This window comes from Gymnodraco acuticeps, unplaced genomic scaffold (assembly GCF_902827175.1).
Source record: "Gymnodraco acuticeps unplaced genomic scaffold, fGymAcu1.1, whole genome shotgun sequence".
Lineage (NCBI taxonomy): Eukaryota > Metazoa > Chordata > Actinopteri > Perciformes > Bathydraconidae > Gymnodraco > Gymnodraco acuticeps.
The window spans coordinates 665,446-678,997 of record NW_022992090.1 but is presented as its reverse complement, the minus strand read 5'-3'; the positions used below and the strand labels follow the sequence as shown (position 1 = coordinate 678,997).

General features: G+C 41.3%; 1 protein-coding gene across 4 annotated transcripts in view; it reads right to left on the bottom strand.

The window, feature by feature from the left end:
* grb10b (growth factor receptor-bound protein 10b) overlaps positions 1–13,552 on the bottom strand; it is an 84,764-nt gene that overhangs the window by 20,372 nt on the left and 50,840 nt on the right. For 3 of the 4 annotated variants that reach the window (XM_034202658.1, XM_034202657.1, XM_034202656.1), the window contains exons 6-7: positions 5,452–5,608; positions 941–1,056 (exon numbers count right to left, since the gene is read on the bottom strand). In XM_034202658.1, coding sequence (XP_034058549.1) covers positions 941–1,056; positions 5,452–5,608 — 273 coding nt within the window. Of the gene's footprint in view, positions 1–940; positions 1,057–5,451; positions 5,609–7,102; positions 7,560–13,552 lie in introns of those variants that run through there. The other variant, XM_034202659.1, reaches the window with a different exon arrangement.

The window sequence follows — 13,552 nt, the reverse complement described above, 5'->3', positions numbered from 1 at the left end:
CTGGGGGAAGAAGAAAGACGAGAGAGATGGAGACAGACAGACGGAGAATATTAGTGACTGTGACAATAACAGGGTATATGCAGGAATCCTGAAGTCAAATGTAAGACCTTTTAAGACCTTTTTTAAGACCCTTTCCATACATTTTAAGACCTCATCGCCACTTCGGGTTTTAACCGGTTACATTGGCGACACACTTTACCTCACATTTACTATATACAGTATTGATTGTCCTTTCTCCTTATCTTCCAACCATTTGGACGCAAACTTGCATTTCCCCATAACGATGTTGTTTAACAACCGGCGTAAACGGACCTTCGCGCACTATCAAGCAGTGAGCGTGCGATGTCCTGTTCAGATGACGTCAAATCCAACGGGATGCTATAAATAAACTTCAAAGAATCACACTACACACCTACGCAATGATTACATTCAGGCAGACTGTAGAATACAACCTCTTTGGACAATTTATATACTTATTGAAAACAAGCTACAACATGTAATACCTTGGAAAATGCCGTTTAATACTTTTTAATAGCATTACTTTTCGCTAAATTGATTGATCAACTTTGAATACTTTTTAAGACCCAGCGGACACCCTGAATAATTATAGGTTAGTTATTAGGTAGGAATTTGTGAGGGGGAAGGAAACGTTGCGCAAATCTCATTAGTACGGTCAGCTGTCATAATATTTCACAAGATCCCAAAACCAAGTGAGACGCTCTGTCCAACGAAATGTCTTTCTTTCCTTTGGCCACTCTTTAGAGAAAATTACACGAGTAAACTCCTTACTTGAATCTTTAAAAGATGACAAAAATGCAAAGACACAGTCCACGAATACCTGCATTTTTTAAATGTAGGGGTATTGGTTTAACTTATATCAAAAAGACAATGCTGAAAGTGACACAACATGATAAGAAATGTTTTTAAAAAAGGAATTTACCAGGGGGTTTCTGAAGAATTCATATTTGGCATAGTTCTTCCTGAAGAGGAATCTACTGTCGCTGTTCATAGAGGCCTGGACCTGAACCACCAGCTCGTGGTCTTCTAGACAGCGCTCTGAGGGGACAGGCAGAGAGAGGACAACAAGGAATGAGGTTAGCATTTATTATTCGAAACAATATATGATTACTATTACAGAATTGTCAAATAAAATGAACATTAATATGTCAACGGAGCTAATGCATTACATGTTACATGTTACTTATTAGATGCTTTTATCCAAAGCGACTTCCATACTCAATACTGTGGGCAATCCCCACAGGAGCAATTTGGGGTGAAGTGTCTTGCCCAGGGACACAACGACATGCTGACTGCAGTGGGGTTCGAACCTGTGACCCCCTGATCCCAACACCAATGCTCTATCCACTGCGCCACACGCCTCCCTAATGCGATATGTGAATATGTGTATTTCTCAATATACTGCAGTCTTAAATATTACAAATGTTCTGAGTAAGCTACACAAGCACCATGGAAAATACATTTGAATATTTTAGAATTAAAGGACCAAAAAGTCGAGAAACACAACCAAATGAAACGGAAAGAAAAAACACACTGACTGCTTCGCAACAAGTAATTATTTGTCTTTTTAAAGCAGTACTCTTACTTCCTTTAAACACAAATATGATTGATCTAATATGGTCCGAATAACACTGAAACAACACTTAAAACCAGTGCATTGTTTTTTTCAAAATGTTTCATCTTTACATGTCAAGTCAGATGTTTGTTCCATGTGTTGTTATACCAACAAGATTCCAATAAGATTTTGGTCACAGTTAGCGACATTTGCAATTGGAAAGGGCAGACTTTAACAACACCATGTGTGGTACTGGATACGCCTGCTTGTGCCATAATAACATTGGCCAATAATCAATTCAACATTTAAAAAAGTCTAGGGCTAATCAATGAATCTGAATTTTATGAAAAGCGCACAATTGTTGTGCCAAAATACCATAAAAAAAAATAAGTACGGTTGTGCTGCAGAGATGTCCCAGCCTATAAAATGAAATGAACAGACCAAACAAAACACAATCACGTTTTTTACAATATATTTTTCAAAATAGATACGAATATTTTCCCCAAATAATCAACCGTAAATGGTACTAAATGCTCTAAACATATAATTTGGCCAGCTCAGTGGTGTGACAGAATATTTAGAAATGCAGGTTGCTTTTAATGGCATGCACTCATCACTCAAGTTGTGACTGATGATCAGACACTGGCCTTCCCCTTTCAAAGTGAGCAAAAGAGGCTGTGATTCCACTAAGACCGTGTCCTTGTATGGACGTGTTCAGAGGTCCTGGTGATTTATATTATGTGCCTGCCAATGCTTCGACCGGTCATGACTCACTCAATTCCAACAGCCTAACAAGTCCTCTCTGACACGTCTTTAATAAAAGACATCCTTCCTTTCCCCAGTAGATCTAATTAAAATGCTTCAGCTTAACTAACTTCTGCAATATCAGTGTTTTCTCTGATATTGGTTTCTTGATGTGGAATAGAGCACTTCAGAGATGTGTGAGTGCACAGCTCTCATCATTATCTCATTTCATGTTTTCCCCCTCTGTCACAATCTCTTTGACACTGTCACGACTCTTCTCTTTCTCTCCGTTTCATCTTGTCGCCTGTCTGATGAGTCACTCGTGCTCGTGACAGTGACTCACCCTGGCAACACTACCTCACTGTCCCAGAGCTGTTAACCTTTTTGGGGTTGACAAGTGGAGGTCAGTGTTGCTTATCTCAAAGGGCCATTTCATCCCATTCAGCAGCGAGTGGGCAGCGATGTACGGGAATAGGCTTCTCTATTCAAACACGCTATTGTTCGGGTCTCTCTGAAACTTCTATTCTCGTCTACCACCCAACCACATGTGCACACATGAAGGATCACATAACATGTATGTGCAGTGCAGACGTACAGTCTGCAGCACACACGTAGGATCATGTACATACACAAGCAGTACTTTCACAAACTGCATAACTATACAAATATCTTTGAGAAGATACAGCATGTCAGCAGATACAGTTTGTTGATATCAACTATGATTCAGAAGATTCATTTAATTTATGACAACTGTTATCTTTTAGGTGGCTCCGTGAACATACTGTACAGTAAACACACTACTAGAATACAAACATCAGTACTATACAAATACATAGATTAACCACAATGCAACAACCACAGTTAAAGTAACTTGGAATATCTTAGAATGGTAAATAATATGCCATACAATGCATTCAATGCACAAAGGGGTAAAAAATACCATTACATATAATTTGACATTTACAAAGACACTACAAATTGTGTAATGAGCATAATTTTTAGAAGCTTTTGATAATTTTGTTGTGGACACAAACTCAATGCAAATGGATAACCTTTTGAAATTGAACAGTCAACACACTGTTGCTTTATCACATCCCATCTTCTGAAACTCCTGAACATAAAATATGGCAAGAATACGGGTGCAGAGCAGGTGCGCCGGAATAGAAGGAGGGCTATAATAGAATAAGATTACTCCGAGCCAAAAGTGATGTCATTTACAACAAGCCCAGGTAACTGTGTTTGGCAGCATCCTTTTGGCAGCATTGATGAGAAATGTAATCAGATCATGATGGATGGTGAAATATTAGGCGAGAGTGTTAGGACCTGCACTTTGAATAATGCAAATATATTTTCAAAAAGTTTCCTGAGGTGACAGCACATCAGGCAAGAAAATTATGTTAGTCGTGACAGCAGAATTCCACTTTTTTCCACCATGTCTCTTCCTACAGCATGTACAGCAACAGAAAAACTGCTCTAAATAAAGCTACACCCCCTCCTCTCCCACATCTGTTAAACTGTAAAGACATGAGCACAGGCTCAACTTGTCTTCCATAAGTGCTTTATAATCGCCCTCTCCTCAGGGGGAGGTTGGGTTTTCTAACGTTCAGCTGACCACAGCTTTTCCAACGTACAGTTATACTGCCAAGTCTAACACAAAATCAGCCCGACAGAAACGCAAAACACTCTTCCGTGGTAATGAAGCAACACATAAAAAGATGCTCTACTCTAGGGATTGATCAAGGGTTTTTAAGACTACTTTTCCTTACAAATTGGTACAAAGACACCAAGCTCAGTGAGCGCCTCCACTTTCTCAAATATCAAACAGTATTCCTGAATCCATGAAGAATCTACTGTGTAACTTTCTACCCAGTGCTAATGTCAGGCCAACTAAAATGCAACAACTAAATCTGTATAATCAAATGAAATGTTCTGCATAGAATACGGTTCCTCATTCCTGAGTATCGTGGCTTTGACCTTATTATGCTGCATTAGTCATGAGGTCTGTGTCTGATGCACTGAGGGCTTCTATTTTAAGGAGAGTGGTGATGGTGGTATTGTTGCTCTTGGTCTGAACTTTAACTTGAAACATGGCCTTTTAAACTCTCCATCAATCTTTTCCATCACCTCTCTGCAGTGTCATATATAGAACTGGATCGATAGCATTACACCAACTCTGACACTGAGAGAGGCACAAGTCCGCCAAAGGTTTTGATACTATGTTCATCAGTTGCATCGTTTTATCAGTAATGCATGCCATCTCCTGATGCATAACCCTAAATGATTACCTTACCTTGAGTATTTCAATGTTTTGGTACTTTTTACTTCTACTCCACTACAACTCAGCAGTAAATCATGTACTTTTACTCCACTACATTTATTGTAGTCCTACACTCTGGTACTTCTTCTTTTACTTAAGTACACAGTCTGAGTACTTCTCCCACCTCTGTAGGAAAGGCTTTCTCCACGTATGGAAATTATGCCAGAGCAATAACTTTTGGAAGTAGATCTTTCATTAACATAATTGTTCATGCTGCTTCAAGCATATTATACACCGGAGCCAGAGACTGGATAGGCAACACTCAACTCAGGCAGCTTGCACGTCATATTCACTTTACTCAACTAAAATGTTCTCCTAAATATTAAGTCAGAAAATCATCCCTGCAACCCTGAACCCATGTGCAATGCCTCGTCCACCTTCATAACTTTATCCTCTGCACAGGCAGATTTGACGTTTAACCTACATATTTTTTAATGACAAGCAGCTCAATATTTGTCTCGGGTTTTTCACAAGAAACAGTTTACCTTCCTCGTATGCTTAATACAGATTAGATCACTGGACATTATGGCTCTGTGCATTTTCTGTAAAGCATGTGCATGCACTCATGCTTGAAAACTTGCCTGCGTGAGAATATGCGCCTGTCTGCCCAAGTATGCAGACATGCATACATTTATGTGAATGCACCTGTGTAAATCAGTGATTGTATTGCATGTCTCAGCCCACCCAAAAATCCATGATGTTCTGTGTGGGGTTTGTGAGAGTTTGTCCATGTTCTTTGTGTGTGTGTGTGTGTGTGCGTGCGTGCGTGTGTGTGTGCGTGTGTGTGTATTTGAGCCAGCAGGGCTCTGCCCCTTACCTAGTCCTAGCAGCGGGTGGTGTTCAACAAGTGCCCAACTGTTGTCGTCCACACAATGGCTTTTATAAACCAGGAGCTGGCACAGGTCCCTGGCTGTCATGTCCGCTGGGATCTCTACCACTTTACCCATGCCGTCTTCACTGAAGATCTTCACAATCTAGGAGGAGAAAATATAAATTTGAGTTATCTTACATTAAGAGGGATCATTTCAAGGAAGTCTGGTAAACTAGAGACGGAGGTGTTTCAAAAATGAAATCTTAAAAAAGGACAAGAATGCTGTCAAACCAGTTATAAGGATGTCCTTGATGTGAGGGAAATGAAGCTTAAGATTAATAAACTGTTACATCTGTCAAGGATACATTTAGCATGAGATGGTTTGAATTTACATTGTTATGGTAACCCCAGAAGGAACTCGCGATAAAGTCATTTAACACAAACCATTTTTTGAACACTCGGCCTAATAGGTGGGTGAAGCCAGCAATTTCCTTCAAACACTAGCACAGTATTTATCATATAGCGTCCCATACAATATAGAATACACAGGCCTGTAATTATAGCACACAATAGAAAAGAACAGACATTCAAAACTATGTAGCAATTGTGGTGTTAGAAATCACAGACAAGCAGTTCTTATAGCAACTTGTTGGTGTAATATAGAAGCAAATAAAGTGCAGTGCATAACAAGCGTCTGCCCTTGTGAACACAAAGAGGGGCAGTCTACACTGAATGGATACTGTACTGTAGCTTAAGAGGAAGTTAGCATGGTGTTTCTAATTATAGCTTATTGGAAAAGTGTTTTCTTTCTTCCAACTTCATAGACACAGGTATATGTTTTGAGCCAGTATTAATCCAATCCAGGAATTACAATCATTTTTATTTCAGTTTACATTAATAATACTGACTCAATACATACTCAGATACATATTTAGCCACTACTGACCTGTACACTGATAAACTGTATAGCAACAGTGCATCAGGCTCGGAGTAGGTTACACTCTAAGATCTCATCCGTGTAAGAGCCATCAATTTACATCCAGATATATTATTTTATATACTGGGAGCCTTGACTTGTTGGAGATCAAGAAAACATCAAGGAATTATATTTCCCATAACAAATTTAAAGTGGTAAATAGTCCTTAATTTCCTTATCTTTGCTTTTCAAAAGATAACCATATAATCCCATGTCCCACAGAAAACACAAACAGCCTCCCTAACCTGCAGATAAATCCAGCCTTGTTAGCCTACACAGGAATCCAGCCTACTAATCCTACGCATGTCATGTATGCATTCTACTTCCCACATAATATATGACATTACAAAGAAATTCTGTTCCCTTGGAGGGCAAAGAAGAAGCCTGTAGCCTCACAGTTTGTACAAACCAGGCCTGAGGCTCCTAACATGTCCAACATGTTCAAGAAGAAAGGCAAAGGAGCCTCAATCATTCAAAACCGCTGTCCTATTTGACGCCTTATTTAAACTGCTCTGCTCACATCTCGAAAAAAGACAAATTGTCTTCAGCCTTTAATGTATTTACACATTCCATATCTCGCCCCTGGCAGTACTTCAAAGAGAAATGGAAAGAGAGAATGAGGCAAGGAAAGGCAGAGACACACAGGGAGAGATAAGAGACACAGAAAGAGAGCGGTCTTACCTCAGCCCGCAATAGGCAGCAGTCCGGGGAACACGAAGGCATTTTTGGAGTGAGCCTGGCTCCCCACACACACACACACATATACACACAGTCAAACTCACAGTCACTAATACAAATCCGTTCAGTTTGTGTAGCCCTGTGTCCCTCCAGAGATACAGTGGCGACAGTTGACAGTTGTGCTACCTGTCACATAGCCTGCAGACAGTCCTTCAGTCTATGTAGGCCGCCAGCTCTGTCTTTCAAAAAAACAAAACTGTCTGTGTGACCTAAAGCTGCAGCTCACAAGACAGACACAGAGACAGTCAGTGATTGGATGGCAGCAGGTACAGTGCTTCCAGTGCCGGTTGAGTCTGACAACTATCTTTCTTTTTCTCTCTCTCTCTCCCTCCCTCTCTCTCTCTCTCCCCCTCACAAAGGGTTACAGCCTCAGCCACGGGCTCCGAGGCACACTGAATCAAACCACACGCTCACCAACCAATCATAAGGCAGCAGCAGGCTGATGTAATCATTCCCACACAGACCTAGACACACACACACACACACACCACACACACACACACACACACACACACATCACACACACACACACACACACACACACACACACACACACACACACACACACACACACACACACACACACACACACACACACACACACACACACACACACACACACACACACACCACACACACACACACACACACACACACACCACACACACACACACTCCAGCAGACACACAGACGCACAGTCATGCACAGGCAGAGCCAACTTTTTCAGACCTCTTCCAAGCTTCTCTGCTCCAGTTTCTGTGCAGAGCTCTGAGCGAGAGTTTTCATTTGAGAAGGGTGTGGGGCAGTGAGGAGGAGCAGGAGCAGGAAGAGAAAGAAAGGAGAAATTAAGGAGTAAAAAAGTTTCTCTTTGTCGCACTTCTTGTCTCCAAAATGTTCAGAAGTTTTCAAGTGAGGGCTAGCTTTCTTTCTCTTCCATGCTTCTCTTTTCCTCTCCCTCCCTTCCTCCCTCCCTGTGGCTTAACTTCGAACTCCCAGTCAGATCTCTCTGCCTCTTACAGCAGTAACAAGACTCATTACAGAGCAAATGAAATGAAACAAACCTGGAGCAGCACTTGAGCACTCAGACCTTCTTCTCCTCCCCTGGTGGCAAGCTTCGTGCCAACATTCTTTCTCACTAAAGAACAAAAAACCTTAAGACCTTTGCACATGCACACACACACAGACCCCCCCCAGCCCTCCTTTTAACTCTGATATTTAATACGGCATCTGACAGACAAAAGCCTTGACACACCCCGTCTGGGAGAGGCGAGAACAGCTTTACTCTGTCGTTGAAGCAACTTTTTCTTGGTTTTCCTATTTTTTTTCGGAAGAAGGAAGAGTATTTGTACATGTGTGGGTTAGGTGCAATCCAGGAATGAGCACAGTTCCACAGAAGGAAGGAGGAAGTAGTGGTAAAAGTGGTAGCAGTCAAAGAGATACTACTTCATTTACTATAGCGGGAAACTTTGGGGAGGGATGAAGGAAGGGAAAGGGGGAGTCTGTAGCTGGGGGAGGGGAAAGAGAGAGAGAAAAGTGTGTGTCGGTGTGTGTGTGTGCGTGAATGCACATCCACAGTCACACATGTGAGTGTGTGTATGGGATAAGGAGAACCAGGAAGATGAGAAAAGTGAAGGGAAAAGAGTGGGAAGCAGCAGCAAGAGGGAAAGAGAAAGACTGTCTGGTGACACACTGCAGCAGAATGTGTAGTGTGAATGCTTCCTACTGTTAACTACAGATCTGGCCTGCACAGCTGTCTGTCTCTCCCACCCACCCCCCTCCTGCCACTACACTCACACAGACGCACACCCACGTGTACGTCACAGTTAGTCAGCCGGAGGGGAAAGCCCCAGGAAGGCTGCACACATCACAAATGCTGCAATACAGGTTCTCACAGTTGCTCAATAGGGATAACCCTCCAGAGGTGGGGTCAAACGTTTGTTTTGCCAAAACTGTTGTGTTATGTCCAAAGTGAAGTTTCAAGCCCAAAAAGTGTTGATCAACCCACATTCTTAACCAAATGTTATGCCATAGTTAGTAGTAACTGTAAATATAAAAACGTTGCTGTGCCGCCCACAGCCCACATGTGGCATTAGCCTACCACAGAGGTTCATATGGAGCAGCAGAACTTCTAGCATTACGGGTTCAGTGTAGCGGGGTTTGCAAGTTGCAAGCCAGTGAGGGATCATCATCTTGTCACTGGAATGGCAGCTCTTACTTATTAGTCAGATTAACACTGCAAACAGAAGTGGGATCATGGAGACAAAAGTAACCTAAAGTCACATAATGCACTCGCAGTAAAGTGCAGGGAGAACTGACTATTCGATATTTGAAAAAACTGAAAAGGGTTTGTGAACAAATACATAATCATAGGAGATAAAGATACACATGGACATCCCCACTGTCTGCCATGTCCAAGCGAAGTCCTGTTTCATTTTATGGATGAGTAGAGACTTATAATTTCCATCCTCGTCTTAAGTGAACAGGGACAGTCAGATCTTTGCACACAAATGTCCAATGTTATCCCCTATCAGAGGTAAGGCTTTGTGTAAAAAGGAGATACAGTAAGAATAACTTGTTGCAAGTTATGAACAAAACTCAGTGCAAGTATGGTGATAAGAAACACGAGGAGGCTGAGCTAGTGGAGATGCACATCAGGACAGAGTGTAGGAAGCGGAAAGGAAAAGTGGCGTCTGCCAGGAGCAGCATGAATCAGCAGAAAAGTATCTCTTTGTGACATTATTAGAAACACCTCAACTGTAACTGGTGACTTTAACACTCAGACGATACTGATCAGCTGAGAGTGTACATGGATAAGGGCAATGACTAAATGTAGATGGATTTAGATGGGAACTGGTCTTTCATTAGCTGTGGAACTCGTATCTTGCTGTGTGGCGAAATCATAAGACTGCCTCGTGAGAGGAAGGAATGAGAAAGCAGACGGAGATGAGAGCAGAGTGAACCATTTTAACTGGCCTACTCTAGTTCTTGGTCTTCTACTTAAAGGCAAAGGATAGTTTTGTTAGTAAAAATACGAGGTACATTAAAGGCAGGGTAGGTAAGAATGGAAAAACCAGCTCGAGTGCGCTAGAATTTGAAAGTATGCAGCGGAAAAAAATCTGCCCCTTCCTTCAGACTTCCTTACAGAGCCCCTCCTCCAACACACACGAACGTGCACATGACCAATGAGGGCACGAGATAAGTTTGTGCCCAGATGGAAGGCTGACAGGCAGTTAGGCCATCCAGTTACTTTAGCCGGGCCGGCTAAAATGATTGGTCGTGCTTTTTACAGCGCTACGGCTTCCACAGATGACATTTTTTATTTATTTTTAATGTATTTATTGTCAAAGCATTTAATATAATCATTGCTATCGGGGTGTTAAGAGCATTCCATGGAATATAACAAAAAGTGTTTCTGAAGTGAGTTACCTACCCCACCTTTAAGTAGGATAATATATTTTAAAAGAGAGAAGAAGAAAGAAAAAAGAAAGAAACATAAAGAGACATCGAAAATGAAAGAAAGAAGTAAAAGAGAAATAGAAAATGAAAGAAAGAACAAAGTAAAAAGGAAAGGAAAAGAAAGAGAAATAGAAAATGAAAGAAAGACCCTGAACATGAACTGTGTCTTCTAATGTTGCATAAAAAGGAGTAAGTAGTAGTTTTACTTTGTTAATCGTTATAAGACTTATACAGGGCCGACAGCACAATGAACTGTATTAGACAAGAGAACAGGTCAGCTCAGTAATAAAGAAAACTAGTTGTAATAAGAGCACTAGTCATATAGAAATAGAAGATAAAAAGTAGAAAGAAAGAAAGTCTTTATCTCCAATGTGCTGAAGTGTGTCTTCATTTAGATGGAGGCGCAGAGAGGAACAGGGCCTCTCAACCTCTCTGATGACTCAGGTCTGATAACTGCCCTGTGATGTAATCCCCCAGGGAGAAACTGGACACACACACACACACACACACACACACACACACACACACACACACACACACACACACACACACACACACACACACACACACACACACACACACACACACACACACACACACACACACACACACACACACACACACACACACACACACACACACACTTCTAAATTACTATTAGCCATTAGGCATATACTGTAGAATCCTGCGCACACATCAGGATCCATTTAATGCGGGCAATGTTTTTGAAACAGTTAAACCAGAATAACAGGAAGAAAGTTAGTGATCAAGCATGGGGAAAAAAAACTCATGTATTGCCTTTCACAAACTATGCATATGTAAATTCTAACCTATTTTCGAACTAAATATCGTAGCAACAAGGATAATATTTTCACCCAGTGCGTAATATTATTAACATGCACTGGGACGTTCTTGTTCTTAATTTAGCCTTATGGCCTACCCTCAACCGAACCACAGCCCTCAAATGAACCATAACCATTTATAACTTCAACATCTGATTAAAAGGCTTGTTCGTAGGTCTTTCTGCTTAATATTTTGAGCATACTGAAATTAAATCGATTGGTCCCTGGAGAGAAACTTGATTGTATAAGAAGAAATCAGGATAAAATAGTTTTTTAATTTTTTTATAAATACAAACGAAAATGGAGTTGATAAACATTACATTGTTGATTACTCCAATAGAAACAGCTCAGAAGGAAATTTGAGCTATCAGTTAACTGAAAAATCTACGTAAATCTCTACATTTCTTATTCAAATTTTCATTTCCACCTATGCTTTGCCAAGGCCTCACAGTTCCATTGCACAACTATCTACTTGTCTTTCTAAGTAGAGAATTACAATGGGCTTGCTTTTTGGAGGTCATCAGTCTTGCCTAGACAAACCGCTCCACTTTCAACATTTAGCTATATCTGCTCTGTCTATGTCCGACTAAATCCCTATTGGTGTTGCCAAAAAAGAACTGTAGCCATTGAAAAGATGATTTGGCTCACACGACCCACCCCTGCTGCATATTCCCATTAACAAGTACTTTCTATAAAGCCCATCAGACTGTAATGTGGTGCTGTGTGTGGTCTCGCCCGCCCTTGGAAACTGATGTCCGGATGATGAGATGGAGACACAAAAACCTGAATTGGCCTCGGACAATTGGCCATCCCAACTCAGCGCCTGTAGTCAGCAGTGGTGGGAGGCACTAGCCAAGAAAACTCTGCTGACTCATGAGGAAGAGACGGTGAACTGTCCCTTGTCATCCAATTACCGTGTCAAATTAAGTCCCAAGACATAGAGGCCTATCTGGATTCAGCGAAGCAAAAGAAGGCAGAAAGGGATTTAGTAGGCAGGGGACAGAGGGGGGTGGGGGGGGGCAGAGAGGAAGGGAGGGATGGTATAGAAATAGAGAGAGACAGAGAGAAGCATAGGAGGAAAAGACTCCCAGAGCACACTGACAATACAACATCATGTATGGTGGCAGACTGCCATCACTGCCACTGTGTAGCCATGCATCAAACCATACACTGTGTATTGGGGAGATAGTTATCCCACAGAGCTGCTCAGTCTGTAAATAATGGAGTCTTAACAACGACTCAGGGTTTTAAGACTTATCGAAGATTCAAAGTTATTTGAGCTGAGCAAGGTCAAATTCAATTAGAAATGCAGGTCAGGATATTTTAAGACAAGACTTTTGGCAAAGCCACAACAAATAATGTATGTGTATATTAAGGGTAACAGTCAATTGTTATGCTAGATGTGAGGTTAAATGTCTGGTTTGGTTTTATAGGGCAAATTATGATTCTTGGAAAATACCGCTATTTCTTTTTTTTCTCAAAAGTCTATGCTCCAACTTATCTAGCTTTTCTCAACTTCCATTTTCAATGTTCTACTTTACGTAGAACAACCACGTCAAGAACATTGCTCATTCATCCCTCCACAGCTGACCTGTTATCCTTCTAACTTATTCATGTATCATTTGAATTTCAAAGGATCACTATTTGGTTAAAATGTTATACATATCCTTGTTATTTAAATGTGCACATGCAGAGTGTACACACACTTCTCAAAGGCCATCTAGACAGGGTTAAGATGATGCAAGAACAATCTCTTCCCCATATATTGAGACTACCTGCTGAGAAACATCCCGCATGGAGCTAAATATTTTACCAACAGGAGTAAAAGTGGGGTGGATGCTTAATTGTGTACTAGGGGCGATTGCCAGGAAACCCCAGGTGGCAAATGTCCTTTCAGACCACTGCTGATTTGGAGCCATTGTCCAATTACAGCAGGGGGGCAGAAGCATGGGGCAGGGGAAATGTGATTGGGCAAACAAAGGAGGAAATCAGTGGTATGATTTTGGCAATACACTGGAAGTAGTCCACTGGTTGTACGGCAAGTTGACCAAAACTACCGAACTACAAGATATATTGTATTGCTTAAATGTACATG